Genomic DNA, 22417 nt, shown 5'->3' with positions numbered 1-22417 from the left:
CCTCTCAGATGGCATAGGTGAGCCACCTCTCTAGCAGGCCTTACACCCCAAAGGCAGGGTTTACTATACCCCAGGTGAGGGCATAGCTGCATGAGCAATATGCCCCTACAGTGTCCAAGTCCATTCTTAGACATTGTGAGTGCTTCGTAATTCTTCAGTATGTTTAGTAATACACCATCAGCTTTTTAGTCAAAGAACCTCTCTCACATTCCAATCTAAACAGAATCTCTATGTGTGTTAAACTGACGGGAACATTCCATTAGAATGGAAAGGGGAGGCAGAAAGGAAAATGGATGAGGGAAATGAGTAAGATAATATACACACTAATTCGACCCATAGGTCAAGTAAATACAACAGGTATCTTAGAGATGCCCCCTGTATTTTACCCAACCCTGTAGTGTAAGGCTGACCAGTCTGTGCCAGCCTGCCACTAACAGACAAGTTTCTGACCCCATGGGGCAAGATCCTTTTTGCTTTCTGGGGTCAGGAACAAAACCTATGGGTGGAGGTGCTACACGCCTCCCCCTGCAGGAACTGTAACACTTGGCGGTGAGCCTCAAAGGCTCAAGCCTCCTGTTACAGTGTCCCAAGGCACTCCAGCTAGTGGAGATGTCCGCCCCCCCCCCCAGACAAAGCCCGACTTTTGGTGGCAAGTCCAGTGGGAACATTTGATAAAACAGGGAGGAATGACCACTCCAGCTAGGACCAACCATAAGGTGTCCAGAGCTGAAGTGACTCCCTCCCTGCAGAATGCAACCATCTTGGTTTGGAAGACAGGGACCAATAGGGTTAGGAGTGTGCCCTCCTCTCCAAAGGGAGTGGGCACAGGAAGGGTGTAGCCACCCTCAGGGACAGTAGCCATTGGCTACTGCCCTCTGACCCTTGTAACATCCCTAAATCTAGGATTTAAGGGCCCCCCTGAAATTAGCTTACCAGATTCCTGGCGACCTCAAGACAAGAATAAAGAAAAAGGACTGCTAGGCCGACCCCACCAAGCAGAGAAGATTCCAGTCGACAACTGACTTGGCCCCAGCCCTACTGGCCTGTCTGCAGCTTCAAGGACTCAGTTACCAAAAGGCGATGCATCCAGCAGGACCAGCGACCTCTCCAGACCCCCAGAGGACTGCCTGCCCACCAGAGGACCAAGAACTCCAGAAGACAGTGGCCCTGTCCAGAAGAAACCCTCTAAAAGGACTCCAGAACTGCTCCAGATCTGCAAGACCTGCCCACTCTGCACCCGATGCCCACGGCCTGAGTCCTGGTGGCACACCAGTCCACAGCAGGTCCCCAAGTGTGTCCACCCTGGGTTGACTCTTCCTGGTCAACATAACGGCAGCCTAAATCCAGAAGACTCCCCTGACACCGAGAGAACTGGACAAAGATTCCTGGCACCTAAAGGTACCCATGCACCCGCAGCCCCCTGGCCTTAGGGAATCTGACCGCCGGTCCAGCAGTGTTCAGCAGGCATCCCTGCTCCTTGTCCAGCCTGTGGTTTTCCGGAACCAACAACCTGGACCCAGCCTGCAGCATCTCTATGACCCTGGGGTACCCCTACGGAAAAGCATTGGGAGCCCGATGCTGTGTTTGCACCCTGCACCCGGCGGCCCCTGTGCAACTGAGGGTGTGTGTTTGGTGCTGACCTGTGGTCCCCCCGGTGCTCATCTAATCCCCTCAGGTCTGCCCTCAGAAGTAACGGGTATTTACCTGCTAGCAGATCTGTTTCCGAGTGCTCCCAGTCTCCACAGGATCCCATTTTAAATCTAACACCAAGTGTGACCTCCGCAGCCGGCCGGCCCTGTGTTTCTGGGGGTGTATGTTTGGAGCCATCTTGAACCTTGACCAGTGGACATCCTAACCCCTGGAGACTGGAACTGTAAGTCGAGTACTTACTGCAAAACTGCACTAACACATTTTCCTCCCTAGGGCTGTGTTAAAAATCGCACTGTCAACTTTTAAAGTGAAAAGTGTTACTTGCCTGTAAACCATTTTCTTTGCCAAACTCAAAGTGCAATTGATACATATGGTCGATATTTACTTGCAAATATACTTACCTGTGACAAGATCCTTTTGGTTCTAGAAATAAAGTAACAAACTATATTTTTCTTATGTAAATACATTGGCCTGGAGTTAGTCATTGAGTGTGTGTCTCATTTATTGACTGTGTGTACCACAAATGCTTTGTACTACTCTCTGATAAGCCTAACTGCTTGACCACACTACCACAAAAGAGAGCGTCAGTATTATCTACTGTAGCCTCTGTTAATCCTCTGGGGAACCCCTGGACTGTGTACACACTATGGCCCTCATTATAACATTGGAGGTATTGACCGCCTACCGCCGCAGTGACGGCCGTGAAAACACCGTTGCCTTGGCTACCTACCTTCCGCCATATTATGACCGTAGCCGGAATTCCGCCAGAAGGATGGTGGAATTCCAGCTGCGGTCATGGCGGTGGACAGCGGTAAGGTGGTGCTGCTGCCAGCAGCAGTGCCACGCCAGTAGACCGCCGCAGACCGTATCATGACCCATGATAGAGCCTGGCGGTGTTCTGCTGGCGGACGCTGCTGCTGGCAGCAGCGCCCCCTCCCGTCTCCTGCCGGAGGACTCCCTCACAAAAGGTAAGTCGGGTGCTCCAACAGGGGAGGTGGGCGGGGGTGTTGTGTGCGTGTGTGGAGGTGTGGGTGTATGTTTGTGTATCTGTGCATGCATGGTTGTGAGTGTGCATGTATGTTGTGTTGTGTGGGTGCGTGTATATATGTAAGTGTGTGTGGATGTGTGTGTGTGAATGTGGGTATGAGTGTGTGTAGGCATGTGTATGATGGTGCTTGAATGTGCGTGTATGGGTGGGGGAGAGGACTCTGGGAAGGGGGCGGGGAAGACCACTATCAGTGACAGGGAAGTCATTCCCTGTCACTGATAGTGCCTACCACCATGGTTTTCGTGGCGGTAAGGAAACCACGAAAACCACGGTGGTAGGTGGGGTCATAGTCCCGAAGGTGAGACAGTAACGGCCATCTGGCTGGAGACTGAAGTCTCCAGCCTGGCGGACGGAGTGGTAAATTGGCGGTTTGGCTTGAGCCAAACTACCGATGTCATATTTTGGAGAAGAGTACCGCCAAGCCTGTTGGCAGTACTCTTCTCCAAAATACCGCTGTCCGCCAGAGTCATAATGAGGGCCTATATCTCATTTTGATATAGTATATACAGAGGCAGCTTCCTACAGGGACCACCACACTAAAATGCGTTAGTCTAACTTGTGAAGCATGATACTTGGTAGGGCTGCTTAAAGGGTGAAGGGGACTCTTAGTACATTTTTGGTTTGCTAATTACTTTATTCCTGTTTCGGAGATTTGCAGAAACATTTGGAGATTCATGTTTAAGTTACTCAAGCTATGTTGAGATAAATGCAGGTTTGTCATGGGGTACGGAGGGGGCAGGTGAAGTATTTATTTGCTAACTACTTTGGAGCATTAGGCAACTCTGCATATGGTATAGCACTTCAAGCCCAGTGCAGGGGTAATTGGTTAAATGAAGATCAGATGGGTCAGTCAATTGGAAATAGGGAGCAGAAAAGCTTTAATTTGCTAATTTGACATATTTTCACAAACCAGAATTGCATTTAACCTACAAACTGTATAAGCACATGACAGCTGGGTGCAAGTTTGGTTGAATGCCTTTGGGTAGTCACTGCTGCACATCACTGAAGGCTATGTACAGTGGGGGTTATTTGCATGCTGGGTTGCGGTGAGTCCTTACAGTCATAAGGCTGACAACCATGCATAAATTGTAGAAAAGTAGCACCTTTCTGGCATCGTTACCCCCACTTTTTGCCTGGTGTCAGTGAGTTTAGACTGTAGTACACTGGGATCCTGCTAACCGGGACCCCAGTGCCAGTGCTCTCTCCCCTACATTTAGTTGTAAGATAACTTTTACACCCCACAATTGGCATACTGGTACACCCATGTAAATCCCTAGTATATGGTATTTAGGTACCCAGGGCATTGGTACACCAGGTGTCCCCCATGGGATGCAGCATGTATAGTGCCGCATCTCATGTGGATATGGGGGCCCATGCAAACTGTGGCTAAAGGCCTGCAATGGCAGCCTCTGAGAAATGGTGCATGCACTTTTCACTCCAGATATAAGGTTTGCCTTATATCATGGTCCCTGCTCTATGATCCTGTAAGTCACCCTTATGGTAGTACCCTTAGCCCAAGGGCAGGGTGTATGGTTCTAAGTGTGAGGGTACCACTGCATAAGCAGAGGTGCCCCTACAAACCCCAGACGCCATAACCTAGGCTTTGTAAGTGTGCAAAAGTCATCTTAAGGTACGTAGTGGTCACTGGTCAAAGTGAGTGGTCCAACTACATAATGGCTTCCTCGAAAATAGGCATATTTGGCATAAAACATGTTGGAATCATGCAACTAAACCAATTCCAGTGCTAGTTGCATGATACCTTGTACTCTGGGGGTTCCCTAAGGAATTGCCCTGTCTGCCTGTACAGCTTTGCAGGGTCTGCATGCCAGCCCCTGCTGCTGCCGACCCCCAGACACTGTTCTGCCTTCCTGCTGATGAGCCTAACTCAGGCAGGGGAAGGCAGAACATATGATTTCCTGTAGGACAGAGGCACACCAGGCATCTTCTTTAGAAGTAGGTGTCTCTAGGCTGGGGGTACCTCTGAGACCACCAGATTACTTTGAAGGGGACATTTGGTTTGCACCAGTGCAGAAAGTCCTGGTTCCCACTCTGGTGCGAAACCACACAAAGGACAGGGGAGTGACCACCCCCCATCCAGCTCCTCCCCTAGGGAGGTGCACAGAGCTCTGCCAGGTGGCCACTTGATTCTGCCATCTTAGAAATAAGATGAGCAGAGGACCCTGGGAGCATCTGACTGGTTAGTCCAGCTGGGTGACAACCCTTACCCCCTCTGATAGGTGGGTCATTGCAGTAAATGTCCAACCCCCTTCCTGGATTACTTAAGGGCTCCCCTAAGGGTGGGACCCCAGATTCGTCTGCAAGACTTCAGGAAACATCTTCAAGTCTTCTCTGCAAGACCCTTCTGCAATCTGGACACCGTAACCTCTGATGTTCTTCGCTGGAACCAGCAGCAAGACTGTAACAAGGAGGAGGGCTCCTACTGCAACTTTGTTTCCAAGTGCTGCAACGATTATTGCAACCTCATGGCTGTGCATCCTCCAGAGTCACTGGGACTCTGAGGGGCACTTAGGAAAGCAAGAAGGAATCTCCCTTGGAGTGAAGGAGTCATTCTGCTGCATTTGCAGGCACCTCAGGATCCTGCTGTCCAATGGACACTTCAAGGCTCGACAACACAGCGTTCTGTGGATCTCTTGAGGTCTGATCTATTTTCCTTGCAACTGGGAAGTCGGTGGTCCCTCGCTGGAGCTGCTTGGCTGGAACCCCTAAACACTACATCTGTTTGTCATTGCCAAGGCTTGTTGACTCTCCAGTCTGGAGACCTCCTAGCACCAAGAAGCCCTGGCCTCCAGCACTCTCCAGCTCCAAGAACCACATCCTCTCTGCAACTCCTGCGACATGGGCATCCGTCTTTTCTGTCTTGTTGCAGCCTCCCTGTGACTCCCTGAGCCTGCTGCCAGAGGGTCCTGCTGGGGTTAACAGTTGACACTTGGGTGTAAGGTTGGTTGAATGCCTTTGGGAAGTCACTGCTACACATTCCTGAAGGTTATGTGCAGTAGGAGTTATTCGCATGTTGGGTTTACGATGAGACTCTGAAGTCATATGGATGAAAACCATAAACAAATACCTAAATTCACAGAAAGTTTTTTTTTTAAACGTAAATTTATGCTTATGTAGTACAAGAAAATGTTACTTACTTGTATTGCTAGTTGTGCATTACAGGAATCTTTATTGAAATCATAAATGTAAGATGAATTCCTCTGTTTAGTGCGTGGCACAAAGATGTACAGTCCACTGAATTATCACACAGGGTATTTGTGTCCGTTTGCCCTTATGATGAGTAGCATCAAATAATAGCTTAGGCTATACCTTTTCCTGGATATAGACTAATGGACCCAAACAATCAGTTGTCAGCCTCCACTGCAGCTTCTGATATACAAGAGATGGTGAAAGTGTATAATGTGAAGAAAAAATAAGCTTGGTAGGACTACGTGTAAAGCTTTTAAAAATGTGTCCTATTTACTTAGGATGCATTGAACTTTCCCTACCATGATGCACTGTATGGGAAACTACCTCACAGAGCCAGTTCTCTTTTGTGACTCCTGGAAGTAGGATCTCAGAGCATATGTGAGGTTTTACATCTCTCTTTTTTTTTTTTTTTTTTTTACTAAAAAAGTAGGCAAATATTTGAGTTTTTGCTTTCACTCTATGTCATTAACATCATTCTGACTACTGACATAGGTTTTTGATGTTTTCTGAGAGGAATTTTCTTGAGAAAAGCCTTTTCTTTTTTAAGCTTGTCCCTCTTGTGAAAGAAAGCAGGCTGACTCTGACCCCCACAAAGTCTATGCAGTGTCTTGGTAAACACAAAAGGACATTGAAGGACTGAGAGGGCTTAAGGCTCAGGAGCGTGATAGAAGAACTGAGAGTGGAGGAAGAATGAAAGGAGAAAGGATGCAGAAGAAATCATCTTCTCATGCATATTCTGTAAGACAGCCTGCTCCTGAAAATGACTCCAATAGGAGAAGATCCACAGAAAGAAGATCCTATGGAAAAGAAAGACACCACCAATATTGTTCTTGACGTCATTCGAGATCAGCGTCTAAGGTAATGCCATCAACGTCGAGAGCATCAGCCCTAACCTGCTCTACAACAAAGGTGGGATTAAGGTATACCATTCATCGAAATCATGGAAAGCACTTTTCTAATAAGAAACATCAGCTGTCTAAGAAGCCTTCACCACTGGAGTCAGATCACTGATCGACGTCAAAGAAAATCCACAGCTTGACACTGACAAAATTATAATCATTGCTGACATCTAAGACTGCATTCTGATTCGCACTGGCAGGATTCTCAACACTACTGACAAGGAAGCCAGAACATCGCTCTTCATCGCACTGATCGATTCAAGAGGAAAAGACACAGGACACCATCAAGTCCCCATTGCTGACAAAAATATCAAGATTCTGTTCACCTTTACCTACGCTGTTGATAAGAATGATGGCTATTCTGTTGCCATTGATTCTATCACCTGCCTCAACATCATCAATAAATTCACCATGGCTATCATCTCCTCACCAACTTTGCATGTCTCTTGGTGTGTCACCTTATCGCCAACTCCAATAAAGAGTACAGAGTGCCCTTCAAAGCCCCCTCTACGTATGTGTCATTGTATCACTCCATCTGTATCCATTGCCTTTAAGAACGTTAAGACCAACCATTCAGTTTAAGGAACCAGCACAGGTTTCTTTCCAACACTTACAGCTGTCACTTCCCAGAATGGTGCTGAGGCCCACATAAATGTCTCCACTAAAAAAGAGAAGACCGACTCTAACAACTCTTTCACACAAATCTCTGTCATCCTCTCACTGCAGGGGAGAAAAAGCAAAGAACTCCTTTAGTTCCAGGTCTCCTATTTCAGACACATGTGATACATACTCATCTTGTACGCCATCCTCACTAGTAACGTCTCCTTCCTGTGTCTCTCCAACTGATGATATATCAACCTTTCATCAAGTCTTAGCCAGGAGAGAAGCTAAGGTTAACAATCCTTTGAAGACTCCACAGCTGGTTGTTTCGGTGATTTTGGAAACTTTACAACTGAGAGCAGCTCCAGAACCCTAGCTGCCTTTAGTCCCTTTATTATCTGGCCTACCTGATATCTCAGAGGAAAAGATCCAGAGCAATGCTACTATAAAATCTGCTACTTCAGGAGTTGTGAAACAGATATTTGGCGCTGCAACAAGATCATGAGTTTCTGCAATTTGAACCGAAGCTTGATTCAGTAATAGGGACTATGGTGACATGCAGACAAACTTTAGTTCTAGAGACTACGACTCCTTCAAAGTAGGAAAGCAAATGTCCAGATGTGACAGGTGGGAAGATATGTGCGTTCAGCTACCACTCAGAAAATGCCAGTTACAATACTCTTGTTGTACGATATCAAAGAGAACTGTGTGATAACCTCAGACATTTTATTGATGACCTTCCTATACATCACCAATAAGATTTTGCAGGAATGCTGTACAAACGTTTGCTGGTATCCAATCTGATTATAAATACTGCAGTTGATTTGGCCACCGCTAGATACTGTAATGTGGTATCCATCTGTAGATCCTTCTGATTTCGTCTTACCACATTACAGGCAGAGACACAATTGAAAAAAATGACCCTAACATTTACAGGAACAGTCTTGTTTTGGACACCACACAGAAGGAGAAACGTTGAAGATAAAACATGAGGCGGAGCCCCTGATCTTATTTAGGTGCAACAATAGACACCATAGAAGAAAGTGTGTCACCTATCTGGGATAAATGCAATTGGCTGTGGACAACTTACAAACCAAAAGCAAGTTAACTGCCCCCCTTTTAGGCTTGATGGCATCCTGTATTTACGTTGTCCCATATGCATGGCTGCTCACAAGATCACTGCATAAATGCTTAGATGACCACTAGTGTAGTTAAAAGAACAAATTGAAGTAAAAACTATTCTGAGCTGACAGCGATCTTCCTAGTGCTCACTGCATTTCTTCCATCCCCCGAAGAAGAAATCAGCCATCCAGCATTTCCTGAACAGCAAGGTGGTCACAAATCAAGACTGCTTGCCATGAAAGTTCAGACAATCTGGTGATGGCCCAAAGCAGGAAACTGATGCTAACATCATTGCACATTCCAGGGACAATGAATCAACTAGAGACTTGGGGCCATATGTACTAAAGTATTTTCCCATAGACACAGAATGGGTAAAATCCTTTGGTACATCTGGCCCTTAGTCAGTTGCTATTATAAAGTTTCACAAATCGGTCTCCGATAAACAACATTTTAGAAGAGTGAGGAAATATCTATGAACAACCACTTCAAAACAGCACAAAAGAGAAAATGCCAAGATTCTGCATTCAAATTATCAGAACCCGGGATCTTTAAGCAACGTTCTTTTGCTCAGTTGGCCAAGACTATCTCTTTCCACTTTCCACCATATCCAATAATCTATTCTGTAACATTAAAAGTGCAGAAAACTTCAGGAAAAAATTATCTTAATAGCACCACATTGGCCAAGGCAATGGTGGTACTACAGATGGCCATCAGACCATACAGGAGACTTCTGTATAATCCAGATCTGCTGACCCAACTTCACGGGCAAATTTAACAATATCACAGAAATCAGTTGTTATGAGGGTGTTATTTCTGCTTTACTTAGCTTGCATTAAACTTCAATTCTCATAAATAAAGGTTGATCTGGTATACACTTTTTATTAAATGCCAACAAACCAATCATCATACGGCCATAGACCTAGCTCATATATCCTTGCAAGGACCATCATTTGGCCACACAGCCACCATTATATATGAAACCACATCCAACATACTAGGATAACATTTCATAATTCCCAAAATGGCTGAATGGGATTACCCCAAACTTGGCATAATAGTAGAACCTTACTCAAGAAAGTGTATTTTCTTAGATGGTGTAAATCAGTTCAGTAATTTTTAAGAATTTAGAGCCTGATTTAGAGTTTGGCCAACGGGTTACTCCTTCACAACTGTGACGAATATACCGTCCGCTGTATTATGATTCCCATAGGATATAATGGGATCGCAATACGACGGACTGGATATTCGTCATGTTTGTGACGGACTAACCACATCCGCCAAACTCTAAATCAGGCCCGTAGCGTTTAAAAAGTGTTCTGTCTGGGCATAAAGAAGTTAAATATTAGAGATATTTGGACCATTAATTAATGTATCCTCCATATATTCATGTATTTGATGAGGATTTGGTAATCCAAGATCCAGTTCGAGTGGGTCGGATGCAGTACTCTGCTCTGCAGCTGCAACAGAAAATACTGATGAAGTGGCAGCTTGATCAGCTCATGTCCAAGAGTTCTGGGTACCACACTCTCTGGGATGCTGATATGCTTTGGAAACTTGAATGTGCAAAAGTGTTGACATTGCACATTCTCCTCAGTGGCAAAGGGAATATGGCATGTTTCTCCCTCTTGCTGGAAGGTGCCCTCTGTCACCTCCTGGTGTAACTGCCATTCATAGTCTGCTAAGCACCTGTGGCAGAGTTTGTCCTCCCAGGAGTCTAACGATCCCACCAGGTGAGCCAGCTAAGCGAATCATGCTCTGCTCCAAAAGACTGATGTGGGGTTGAGTCTCTGCCAGAGACCAGAGGCCTCTGATCTCCACCTCTCCCAGGTGGTCTACCAAGTCCAGTAGTGATGAAACCATGACCACCATCAGACGGAGCTGGTAGAGTTCTGAATGTGCACAGCATGGCCTCCCTGAGGCCTCTACTTGCTGTAATGTTGCAGACAGACTTTGAAATTCAGGGTAAGCCTGGAACAAGCTCATATCCGATGGAGACTGGGAACGAGAATGGGAGGCACACTGATGCCCTTGCATCTTCCCTAGAGTCCGAGAGTTGCCAGAGGGGGGCGATTCTGGCTTTCACGCATTATGCTTTATCTTGGACTCAACCAAAGACTTTGACACAACAATGATCTGCCTTGGGAATGACTTCAGGAATAGAACCTTCCTTTCAACTTTGACCGATTACTGCATTGAGTAGTTTTGTGTTCGGCAATGTAACATTTGGCCTCAGAGGCCTATATGGCCTTCAGGATCGTCTGGACGCAGTTATGGCAGGCCCTGGGGGCGTGCACCAACCCCAGACACCATGTATTGACTTTGCTTGGGTCCATCACAGACATCTTTTTGTGAAAGTCCCTGCATGGTTTATCTATGTTGGCTTGGGGGTTTGGAAGGGTGATATTTTCCCTAGCATACTGGAATAATTTTTAGAAGAGCGTAATGGTCAAAAGACCAAAGAAAAGCTCTGCGTCTGAAGGCGCAGAAAGACATGAGCTGGCATCAGGGCACATAAGTGGCACTTATATGCAGCTTTGCTTGTCACTTCCAGGAATGCCTTGGAGTTGGACAATGCCAGCTCAAAGGAGTATTCTTTTTAAAGTTTTCGGACACAGTCTGATGCCTGGGGGAATATTCAAGAGGTGAAGAACCTTTAGTTAGAAGTATACATCAGAACTGCATTTTCCAGAAGCCACAAACTCTAGTGTGTCTAGAGAGTTGGCACCCATTTTGGATCTTCAGGTATAACTTTCCTCATAGCGCATGGCATCCTTGCTAGGCAAAGTGCTACAATGTTGCTGCAATCATGACCCTGCTACAGCGTTGGATTTCAAGCGACAAGATCTATTGCTTTTACTTCCTAAGGATTGTACTGGAAACATTTTCTATAACCGAAAACTAACTATTTCTTGCACATTTCTTTGTACTCCAATGTCCAAGGGGCTTATTCACAAACTGCATTCTGTAGCACTAACATACTCCAAAACTGAATTCACAAAATGTTATACAGAGAGATCTAAGCCTCTGCTTCTTCTTTGTTAGGTGTGGAGATCTGTGCCACAACTGCAATTTCTGCACATGTAAGTATACGTGTGGTAAATGTGGGAGGGACAGAATGGAAAGACTAGAAAATGGGGAATATTTAAGACTAAGAGCGAGGAGTAGGAGGTGGTCTAGGGAAGATAGAGAAAAACTTAGGGACAGACATGCACAGTCCCACAACAGAGTAAATTCATTGCTATTCACAAATTGTTCTTCTATAGTTCCTACAGTCAAAAATATCTAAAGCCATAGTAAAGCTCGGAGCTGGAGTAAGTCCAGCACCATTGCCAACCACTGGTACTGAAACATCCGGACATGGAAAATAATGGAAGCAGGGACTTAGAATTCATCCTCATAGGAACTACTGTTACATTATATTATATTATCTAAACTATTTAAAAGGATAAATACGTTGAATTTAAATATATAAAAACATATACATAAAATATATTATTTTAAAATGTAAAAATGCTGCCAGCTTTTAATTTTAATAAATTAAATTACTTTTCATTAATTATTATGTTAATCATTTCATTCGTTTTTAATACATAAAATTATGATGTTTACTTCAGGTGGGATTTTTTAAAATTTAAACATCAGAAAAATAATTTTATTTTATCTTATTATTTCCAAAATATTTACATATTTTATTTCATTAGTTTATTAATGATGCAATTTTATATATTGTTCCATATTTAAAATGAATGTTCAAAGTTAATGTTTATTAATATTTAACAAAACAATAATTGCTAAGTTTTTTTAAATGTTTAATAACGGTTTATAATTTTTCCTATATTTTACTAAAGAGAGATCTTTGCCCGATTGCGGAGACTCTGCAAAATATACAGAATGTCAAATATGGTTATAAAGTTCACGACTAATAGTACTTTATGGTCAAATTTGACATTTTTACTGCCCCCTCCTTTCAAGGTAGAGGGAAACACGCAAGTATTCACTTTTGAGTAACTTTACACTTGTAAATTGTGAATAGCCAAAAGCTGTAAAAGTACTTCAAAGTCTAACAGTCAATTTACTTGTACACCTTTAGATTTATGTGTGAGAATAGGCCCGTGTTGTAGTGATCTGCATTCTTAAGACAAGGGATGTATGTTGTGCTAAGAGTTTTTATTAAGGATAGGATAGAGTCTGAAGGTATATGGGACATGTAATCATAATGGAGAGCGTTGTGTTTAAGACATTAGATTACAGTCTCAGTATGTACTGCTAAGTGTGTATAGAGACGCAGCTTGAAGTAGTTTTTCTGAACATAATGAGAGGTGTGAATGTAAATGTATTCTGCAAGATAGTTATGTTGGCTTGTGTTACGCTTTTTGACCTTCCCAGCTATAAAAGCTTAGAGTTGGTTACATAGACCCACTGCTAAGATATATTTATGCACAATTACAGTTATGTTTAGTGTTTGCCATATTTTTGCCTAGCAGAGATCCACTACAGCCTGCCGACATCCCTAACCCCAGTATCCTTATCCATTTGCCCATTCTCGCTTCCATTCAGGCCGTCATAACCTAGCATATATTGTTATTTTTGGGAACAGCGACAAATGGGAAAGATTATAGCTTCTTTTGGACCCTGCACACAACGTTGTAGGTGAAATAAATACGCAGGATGTACATGTCTTTCATCAAATTACCAGGGAGTGGTACACTATCCTCCTGCATCCATTACCAATCATTACCATTAACAAATTAATTAGCTTTTTTAGATGGTCAGAAAAAAAAAATATTAATAAAAACAAAAGCCATGTGAGGAACAACGGTCTCCATCTGATATTGCATTATATTTGTGTGTGAGTAGGTGAAAAGCTATGTTCTGACATTTACTGGATTACTACTATAACCTAGTGAAAGCCTTTCTTGGAGAAAGGAGCTCCCATCCGTTTTTCTTTTTTCTGGAGAGCCCCACCCCCTCCAAAGCCCCTTTATTTTTTTTCTTTCTCCTAATTTTGTTTAGAGTCTTAGTATGACCCATTTCCCCTTACTACTTATGCGCTTCCGCATGCCTCCTTGTCCCTGTGCCTCTGTAGCCCTTATGTTTTTCCCCTGGGCGTACAAAACCAATTCCCACGGCCTCTGATCTTCCTCCCCTCTTGAGCCCCCCTTTTTCCATTGGGATTAACCCCAAGAACCCATCGTCTTTCTCCACACAGCCTTCTTATGCTACATCCTTACGTTCCCTGCCATCCTGCAGCTGTGCCCCAAAACACCCATGCCCAAATTTTTTGTTACTGTTTTCTTCAATTTGGGCTTTGGTCAATGTGTTTATTCTTTAAGAAGGGAGCCACTTATTTTTTTTAGCTTAAAATGTAATAGTTATGTTGGTGTTTATACACTTATACATCCTGGTCCCTTCATTCTCATCTGCCTAGCAGCATGCATACTTAGTATATTTAAACATGAGTCTATCAGCTATTCCTCTACTCGCAGTTTCTCAAACTTACCCACTGCACCTCTTCTCGACAGCACATGCCATTGTAATCACATAAAGCAGCATAAGTCTCTGAGAAACCACCTGCAAACATCAAGAAGGTAAATAAGTCAGTCATGGTTGTGCTCAACACAGGAGATACCAAAACACACCAAAGTAAAATCGACAGCATTTCTCACACAATTGTTTCTAAATATACATCTCCCTAATTCCACTCAGAAGTAATTACACTTACCTTGGAAACAGTAACAACAAATCTGCAGGGTGTGATAGCACACAGAGTACATTTCTTGTGCATTTCACCGACGTATGTTCTTGAACCCTCACCTTACCCTCCACTGACATCTAGGAAGTCACAGCAGAAGTTTAATTTGATATTTTTCTTCTTTGAAAAGTCACATACTAGCCATTCCACTCTGCACCTACTCAAACACCTAGATACCTCCCGACTTACCTGTATTGGCCAGTCTTAAAACAGATGTATTTCCAACACAATTGTTTTATCAAAGTTGTGGGATATTGTATGAACATAAGTAACCATAGAAACCCACCACTTAGCCTTGCTGAGTAAGCTCAACTTCATCTTTCATTGAAGGACATTAGTATGATCCTATGTACAAGCAAAGTTAAACGTCTATATACCTATGCTTACTCAAGATATGAAAGAAGCCGACATCATGTGGAGATTTGGCAGACATACAGGTTCTACCTAGTGTTAATTAGGCAAAGACAGAGGTGTTGGAGTTGGAAACAACCCCTTGAAATGGGACCAACTCCTATGCCCCTCCCCCCGTTTATGTGAACCCCCATTCCTAAACTTGAAGTCAACAGCCTTGGTGTTATCCTGGATAAGGATCTGACCATGGGTTCCCAGACAAAGAAGGTATCAGACATGTTCTTTGGGCTGCTAAGATCCCTTAGGAAAAAGCTTAAATGGCTTCCGTTGGGGTGTCGGAGGATAGTGGTCCAAGGCATAATTCTATCACACCTTTACTAAGGCAACTCCTTGTATCTGGGTAGCCCAGCATAAGTCATAAAAAAGCTGTAGGTTATACAAAATGCTGCAGCATGAGCATTACTAGGCTTACAGAAATACACTCCCTGTTGAGCAACAATGTGTTAGGTTTTAGGAAGCAATGAAAAACGCACCTCTTTAGATAATTATAGGATTATATCTTTCAGAGAACCCTGAGTTTCAGCCAGCTCCCTCAGTCAGTGCCGTCAGTGCCAGGAAACCCGTTTTAGGTAGCTGTTGTGTGTTACAAGTCTATTTAACATAACATACCATAGCATTTGCAGGCTTACTAAACAAGTTATTTATCTTTGGTAACAATGCTTTTGAAGGGATACTTTATCTTCCCTTAAATCTCTCAATTCACAAATCCATCCTGGTGCCAGATTGGATCCAGACAACGTGCAGGAGTTTACAAGCAATGACAGATGGTGAAGCAAGGGTCTAGCCATGGACCAGCCTCCAGATATAATGTCCTGGAGCCATATATTACACCATCCTCTGGGTTCACATTAGTTCCACTTCAGTGATTCTATACTGTTAGAAGCAAAGATGAGACCGACACTGATTGAATGAATGATGGCAGTACACAACAACAGATCTAGATTGAGACCTTCTTAACAAAATCTGCAAAATTACTCTTCTAGAATGGGTTTGCAGTTAGGATTCTGTGGGCAGATAGAGTATCCAGCAGAATGATTGTTACCAAAATTAAGTAATTTGTTCTTCTGAAGGATAGCTGTACTCAAAGATTCTGCACTGAAACCAATTTTCAAGGAGTGCCCCTAAGGAGATGAGCTGGTGAGAGGATTACCCCAAAATATCTTGCAGCATGAATCAGAATAATGACCACCTCCAGAGACCTATAATCAAGACAGTAGCCCCTTGTGAACGTGTAGACCAAGGTTGATGTCACAGCTCAACAGATGCCCAGAACGGGTACACCACTGCACACAACAGAAGAAGCAGCTTTCACGCAACTGGAATACATCGTGGAGCTGCAGCCGGCTCTTTCTTGACTAGGAAATAGCACAATGTATTGCAGAGGATAATCCAGAAATACATTATGCTCTTTTGTACTGCCTTGAAACTCTCTGCACTCGAAAAGCTAATGAACATCTGATCATCAAGATGATGGTCCAAAGTTCTGTTAATGTAAAAGCACAGAACTTAACAAGAGTCCAAACTTTGCAGTCTCTCTTCATCCTTGGTAGGATTTTATGGATGGAAGAATGTCCACTGAATGTTAGATCTGATGACATGGAATAAAGAAACCATCCATCTTAGACAGAATCAACTTGTTGGGAAAGAATGAGCTGAATGGAGGATGAACTGAAAGTGCATACAGTTTGATCACTTGCCAATCCAAGATGACAGCAAAAAGGAAGGTCATCTTCAGAGAAAGGAGTATCAGACAGCAGCTGTTGCATGGCCGAAAATAGTGAACAAACTAACACAAAAAAACTTGAGAAGCATATAAAATCCCACTGGAGCATTATGAACTGATAAATAAAATGGGGCAGACTCTTCAAAATTTGCATCAGAACAGGTAATTCAAACAATGAAGACTAATCCAGGAAAGACAGGCCACAGAGCTGATAGATAACCTTTTACAGTGTCCACAGCAAAGCCTTGTCAAGTCTAAGAAAGTAAAAATCACAAAAGAATCCGACAACCACCCATCAAGCAGTTCCACCTTCTACTCAGCAGACCATATCACAATCGTAACCAGTGGCCTGAAGAAATAGATTCCCTGGATGGACAGTATGAAGGGAGGATATCAAAAACTTCAAAAGGTGAGTCAAAGGCACTACCTGCTTTACTTAGCCTCAAGCATAACCAGACATGGACAGAAGGTAAAAAACCCTTGGGGACTACCACATTGCTTGCAGTTAAAATATATTTACTTTGAAGTAGATCAAAGACTTTCAATTTCCAAGGCATTCAAATGACCTCCCCAACCAAGCTAAGAACAATGACACAACCCGACGACAGCTGATGGAGGACAAATTGGCTTCTCACAGATTAAATGGTTCTATACTAGCCACCAGTACAAGTCCTGGGGCATGTCTGGAGAAATCAGAATCTTATATCAAAGGATCTTAAAATCATAGACACATTGAATGCACACGTGTCACTGGGCATGCAGGACAAGCAGAATTCAGGAAGCCCAGCAGCCTTCACCACTGTCAGAGCAACAGGATGAGCCCCCACCTGAACTGGGATAATATCTTCAATCTCCCAGAATCATTGCACAGGGAGCAACACCCTCAGAGCCACTATGCCCCAAATTGCCCAAATTAAAAGAAAGCACTGAGCGAACTGGAGATGAGACTTGAGGTAGCTAACCAAGAACACCACATCCACCAGTAAAGAAATCATGCTTTGATCCGACACGAGCTGTGGTGAGTCCGCCTCCAACATTCTTTGAGGTATCAGAATACATCTCCAACCTGATCAGGTGTGCCACAACCACCAGCATGAACGAAAATGAAGCATCTCAAACTGGTGGTGAGTGGAACCCACTAGCAACAGAAACTTTCTCTGAGACTGCAGCACCATTATAAGAAAGTATATGCATTGCAGATCAAGCAACTTCATCCAAATCTCAGACTCTAGCGCCGGTGGAACCTGAGAAAGGGAAAGCACCTTGACCTTCTGATTGAAGACAGAGGAGTTTAGGACTCAAAGATCCAAATGGGATAAAGTCCCACATATTTCCTGAGGACCAAAAAGTAGAGTGAGTAACATTCCTGGCATGTTTCCGCCTCAGAAACCAAACAACTCTAAGCTCTGAAAAGACAGCATCTCCTTGAAGAGGATTTGACCATACATTTCTAAAGTGCCAGGTGGGAGCAATGTAAGGAGAAATGTCCATTCTCCACAACGTGTAGAACCCAGAGGTCCAAAGTAATGGTTTTCCAGTTGTTAGTTTGCCTCTGTATATTCCAGAGATGTTGTTTTGGGACCGGGACATGACAGAGGCAGTGGAGGAGGGCTGCTATGCTGGTGGTGCTTGCCTCTGGCAACAGTCTGGCTCTTGAAGGTGTGAAAAACCTGCTGCAACTGCTTAACACATTGAAATAGACATGTCTGACAAAAGGGCTGCCCACAGAACACCCCCAGAACTTTCAATACTGCTGCTCAAACTAGTGGGCCAGGGAAGCAAAACTTAACCGAGTTTGCCATACAGTGGCTTTGTTTAGAGAGGTACAGTGACAAGTCCTTGAAAAGTCTGGAGCTGTTGAACCTCATGTGCATCAGGTTTGCCTGGATGTTACCCGAATGGTGAAACACATCCAGGCCAGCTATTGAATGGCAATGCAAATGTATATGGATCTGGCAATCGAGTAAGCCATGTTCAGTCAAGAATGCAAACTTTAATTGGCTGCTTCGATTATGCCTATACATTCAATCTCTCAGGTGAATGATGGGCAGAAAGGATCTTTGGGTTCCCAGGCTTTGGCTTGTGACACCTGCTCACCAGAAAAGTCACACAAGGAGGAGGAAGGGCTTGTCCAAAACTACAAACACCAATTCCAGTGAGGCCTCATTAAAATACAGAGGCAGCCCAGATGAAGATGAGGCAGGCTGCGAAGTCTAGGTCAACATGTTAGCCTTGGATTGTTCAATAAGAAGGGAGAGTACTCGTACTTCAGTGACACTGAAGATAATTGCCTTAAAAAAGGTAACCTCCTTAGTAGGAGGACTGGAGGAACACTTCAACTCGAGTTTAGTTCCTGAGAGGTGTCCAGCTACTAGTATTCTGTAAATAAACGTAGAGTCCATCATTTATAAAGAATGAAGGAAGAGGATTCTAAGCCTTGCATCAGTGAGGGCACAACTGTGGGCATCTGAATGACACTAGAATAGGAACCAAACAGGACATCAAGCTTGGCAAATTTTTCTCTGTCTTGGAGGCACAAACAGGCAACAACAGAACCAGCACCATTCAGCGTGGTGCTGACAACAGGATTGGTGCCATGAAAACTGGCAAAGCTGTTGATAGAGCTACAGAAGGGCCCTCCAGTGCTGAAAGCAGCTTTGTGTGGGATCCGAATTGGGCCAACCCGCATTATGGCATAGGCAGGAGCTGCTGACGGAGGCCTGGTGGGAGACCCCGAAGGCTCCTTGGGGCCATAAGGAGTACCTTAGTGAGGCAGACCAGAGCAGAAGATCTTGAATATGGCTGCCACGTGATCTCGGCATACATTCTCCAAAACCAACACCAGCTCTGAAGATGATGCAGACATTGTAGTTGCGGAGCAGCCCTGAAGATTTTCAGATCTGTCCCTGGTTTAAGTGTGATGACTGACAAAATGAAGACTCTCGTGTAAAAGGAGATCGCAGATGGGAATGGTCCCTTCTCTGGCTGGCCTGAGCCATAAATGTGAAAATCTGGGATCAACATCTGTTTCATACAGGTCTGAAATTGTATGAAGTATGAAACTTTTAGGGGTTATATGGCCCTAAATGTATCCTGCCTAAGAGAGCATCTGATGAAGTTAGTAAAAAAATGAGAGACATCCCAGATCTGCTTTGTGGGGTGCAGAAAAAAGAAATGAGCAATAGTGTTCAAAGTGATATTTTATGATCAACTGGGAAATCATTTCTATAAGGTGTGTAGCACTGCCGGAGTCATTAAGTGCCATTTGCTGACACTGGTGGAGCTATTGCAAGTTTTCCAGATCCAGTTTGGTTACTGGAGAGGATTTGTTAAGTGCAGAATCTGCATGTAGAAGGATCAGAAAATACCAAGTTAATTCAGTGGACAATCAATTGGGAAAAAGCTTGCTTAGTAATGAGTGACCCATTTGTCTGACCTATAAAGGTCACACAAATCACTTTGTGGATGCAATTTAAGGGAATTCTGGGTAGTTCTTACAAAGGGTTTCACAAACAGAGCATCATTGTATGACACATCCAAGATACCCTTTAGTGCAACGCTCCATGGCTTTCACGACTTCTAGAACTGGAATTTGAAATATTTATTTCTAAGACTTTGCACTTGGATCCTTTGAGATCCTTTTTTAAGTTCTTCAGCTCGGTGTTTCTTATGTCTACACAACAGCACTAAATAATGTTTGATTGTGACATATAACAAGAATAACATCATGAAAATCAGTAAAAGTATAAAAGCGCTTAAGTGTCTGTCACTTCTGAAAATCTTCTTAAAGTCAAAAACCTTTTCATTCTCCTCTATAAACCTGACATTCGTTGCGTATTATGAAGAGAACTGGAGTATGCAATGCAAAACCCGCTTCTCTGCAGGTGCTCTTATTTGGAGATGTGCACGTTACCTTACCGCACACACTATGGGTGGTCGAAGTAGATGTTTCAGAGTTGGGTGAAGGATTTCTAGTGCTCTCTGGTGTCTCTGGATTCCTTCGTCGTATGGAACATCTACAGACAAAAAAAAGAAAAGCCAGTGAAGAATATCTTAAGAGAAAAGTGAGCTGTAGAGAACACAAGGCAGGTACGAATTTGTTTTAGAAAAGAAAAGAAGGGAACAGATACAGTAATTACCTGTATAATGGTTACACTACTCCTTGAACTCCCTGCTTGACAACCATTTAGGACCAATGAAAGTAAAGACGAAAATTATATTTAAAAATGCTGCAGCTGCAAATTTGCATGTACAGTTCAAGCACTCCTCCATCCAATTGTTAGACAGTTCGCTCTCTCTCTACAAAATCTTTGTCTCATCTCATGTCCTATGAGAATCTAGAAGCTGGGACTATACTTCCTGGGAAAATTAGATGGGTGTGGTTCAAAAATTGAACCAATAACTCAGAGTAGCAGATTTAACCATGTCAATGTTCAGTATTTAATCGTATTGCTCTTCCTTCAGCCCTTTTTGTTTTCAAAACTGAAGGAGAATGAAATGGTGAGAACAGAAGCTGAACATGTCCAGGTCGAAAGGGGCAGGTCACCTTAATGAAATAATAAAGTAATGCTTTAAACAACATAGGTGGCCCAGACATTGGTACTACAGATCGACGACCTGGCCATATATCGCTGGAAAGTATGGCTGCTGTCTTAGGTACGGTAGAAAGAGAATGATACCTGTCATTATCAGGACTGAGACACATTTGATAAAAGGCGAAGGGGTAACCAACTTCCAATAGCACCACTTGGTGCATCACATATAAAATAAATAAATTCAACATAGGTTACAATAATCACTGACAGTGTCAAGAGTTTGTCTCCTTTGGGAAAAAAGGATTTCTCAAACCGCTTTAACTATAAACGACATATACATTATGACCAAACGACATAACCAGTACAATACCCATACATAAAGGTGCACAACAGACAACAGCAGCGCAAGCCCCTACACAAAGGCTGTGTACAACGCGCACACAAAGGCAGAGGCAATTTATTTGCTCACCAGTGAGAACAGCTACAATTTAAGCAGAAGCTATGTACACTGTCCTCACACACAAAGTATACACTATGTGCATATCCTGAATATGTTGTCCTTAAATATCAGTATGAGCCTGACCAGTGACTATTTACACACAGAACATTTATCAAAAAGTAACTAATGCAATTCACTCCGATAGAAAGCACCGAGCAGAAACACTGGTTCCGTCAGACACAGCACAGAAGGAAATGATTCCCTTATATAGACAGAAACGAAGCAGCATGTTCATCTGTAAACTAAAGCTTACCTCAGACACACACATCAGGCACAACATAGACGGTAATGGTGTGTAGCGAACGCTCTTCCATAGAGCCTAAATAACAGGCTCCCTCCTACGTCTAACCACATTACTCCGATCTCACATGGCCCCTCTCGTTTATCTGGCCCACCACACACAAGTTGTCGAGGGCTGTTCTAATTCTGGGCACCGGAGGTCCCAAGAATGGCCACAGGAGTGCTCGGCCGTTCTTAAGACCATTCGGTTAAAAAACATAAACATCACACATGCAACGTGTTCATCTATATAATACAGATTACTAATATATGAGGGCAGAATATTCATAATATATCATCATTTCATTTGGGTGTGCTCATTAACAGTAAAATCATAATACATATGGAATAAAATCATACTCCACCAATACATTAGAATTTCGGACTCCTCTTCTTCTGTACTAACACTACTGCAATTAAGTATCTACTAAGGCCGAAAACTACAGATGGTGATGTATATGTTTTTAAAACTAGTGTATCTAGGTGTTCCCTAAACACCATATTACAGCAAATTGGCCTAAGTCATTTCCTTCTAGGATTAGCATACACCGAGGAGAAAAACATAACTAGCAAGACTTCTTTGGCATTTAAAGTGCCTACAGTACAGTTAGTTTCCCCATTAGCGGAGAGTTCAGATTTCTAACTCACCACATAAGATGTTCTCTGAAGAATGTCAAATTGAAACTTCATAT

General features: G+C 43.3%; 1 protein-coding gene across 1 annotated transcript in view; it reads right to left on the bottom strand.

Moving 5' to 3' along the window:
• The window catches only part of CARMIL3 (capping protein regulator and myosin 1 linker 3), a 1220401-nt gene that overhangs the window by 809647 nt on the left and 388337 nt on the right, over nucleotides 1-22417 (bottom strand). Inside the window, exons 6-7 of the mRNA XM_069238205.1 lie at nucleotides 20331-20428; nucleotides 14027-14097 (exon numbers count right to left, since the gene is read on the bottom strand). Coding sequence (XP_069094306.1) covers nucleotides 14027-14097; nucleotides 20331-20428 — 169 coding nt within the window. The remainder of the gene's footprint in view (nucleotides 1-14026; nucleotides 14098-20330; nucleotides 20429-22417) is intronic.

The sequence above is a fragment of the Pleurodeles waltl genome, chromosome 6, assembly GCF_031143425.1.
Source record: "Pleurodeles waltl isolate 20211129_DDA chromosome 6, aPleWal1.hap1.20221129, whole genome shotgun sequence".
Taxonomy (NCBI): Eukaryota; Metazoa; Chordata; class Amphibia; order Caudata; family Salamandridae; genus Pleurodeles; species Pleurodeles waltl.
This window is presented reverse-complemented; position numbering and strand designations above follow the sequence as displayed.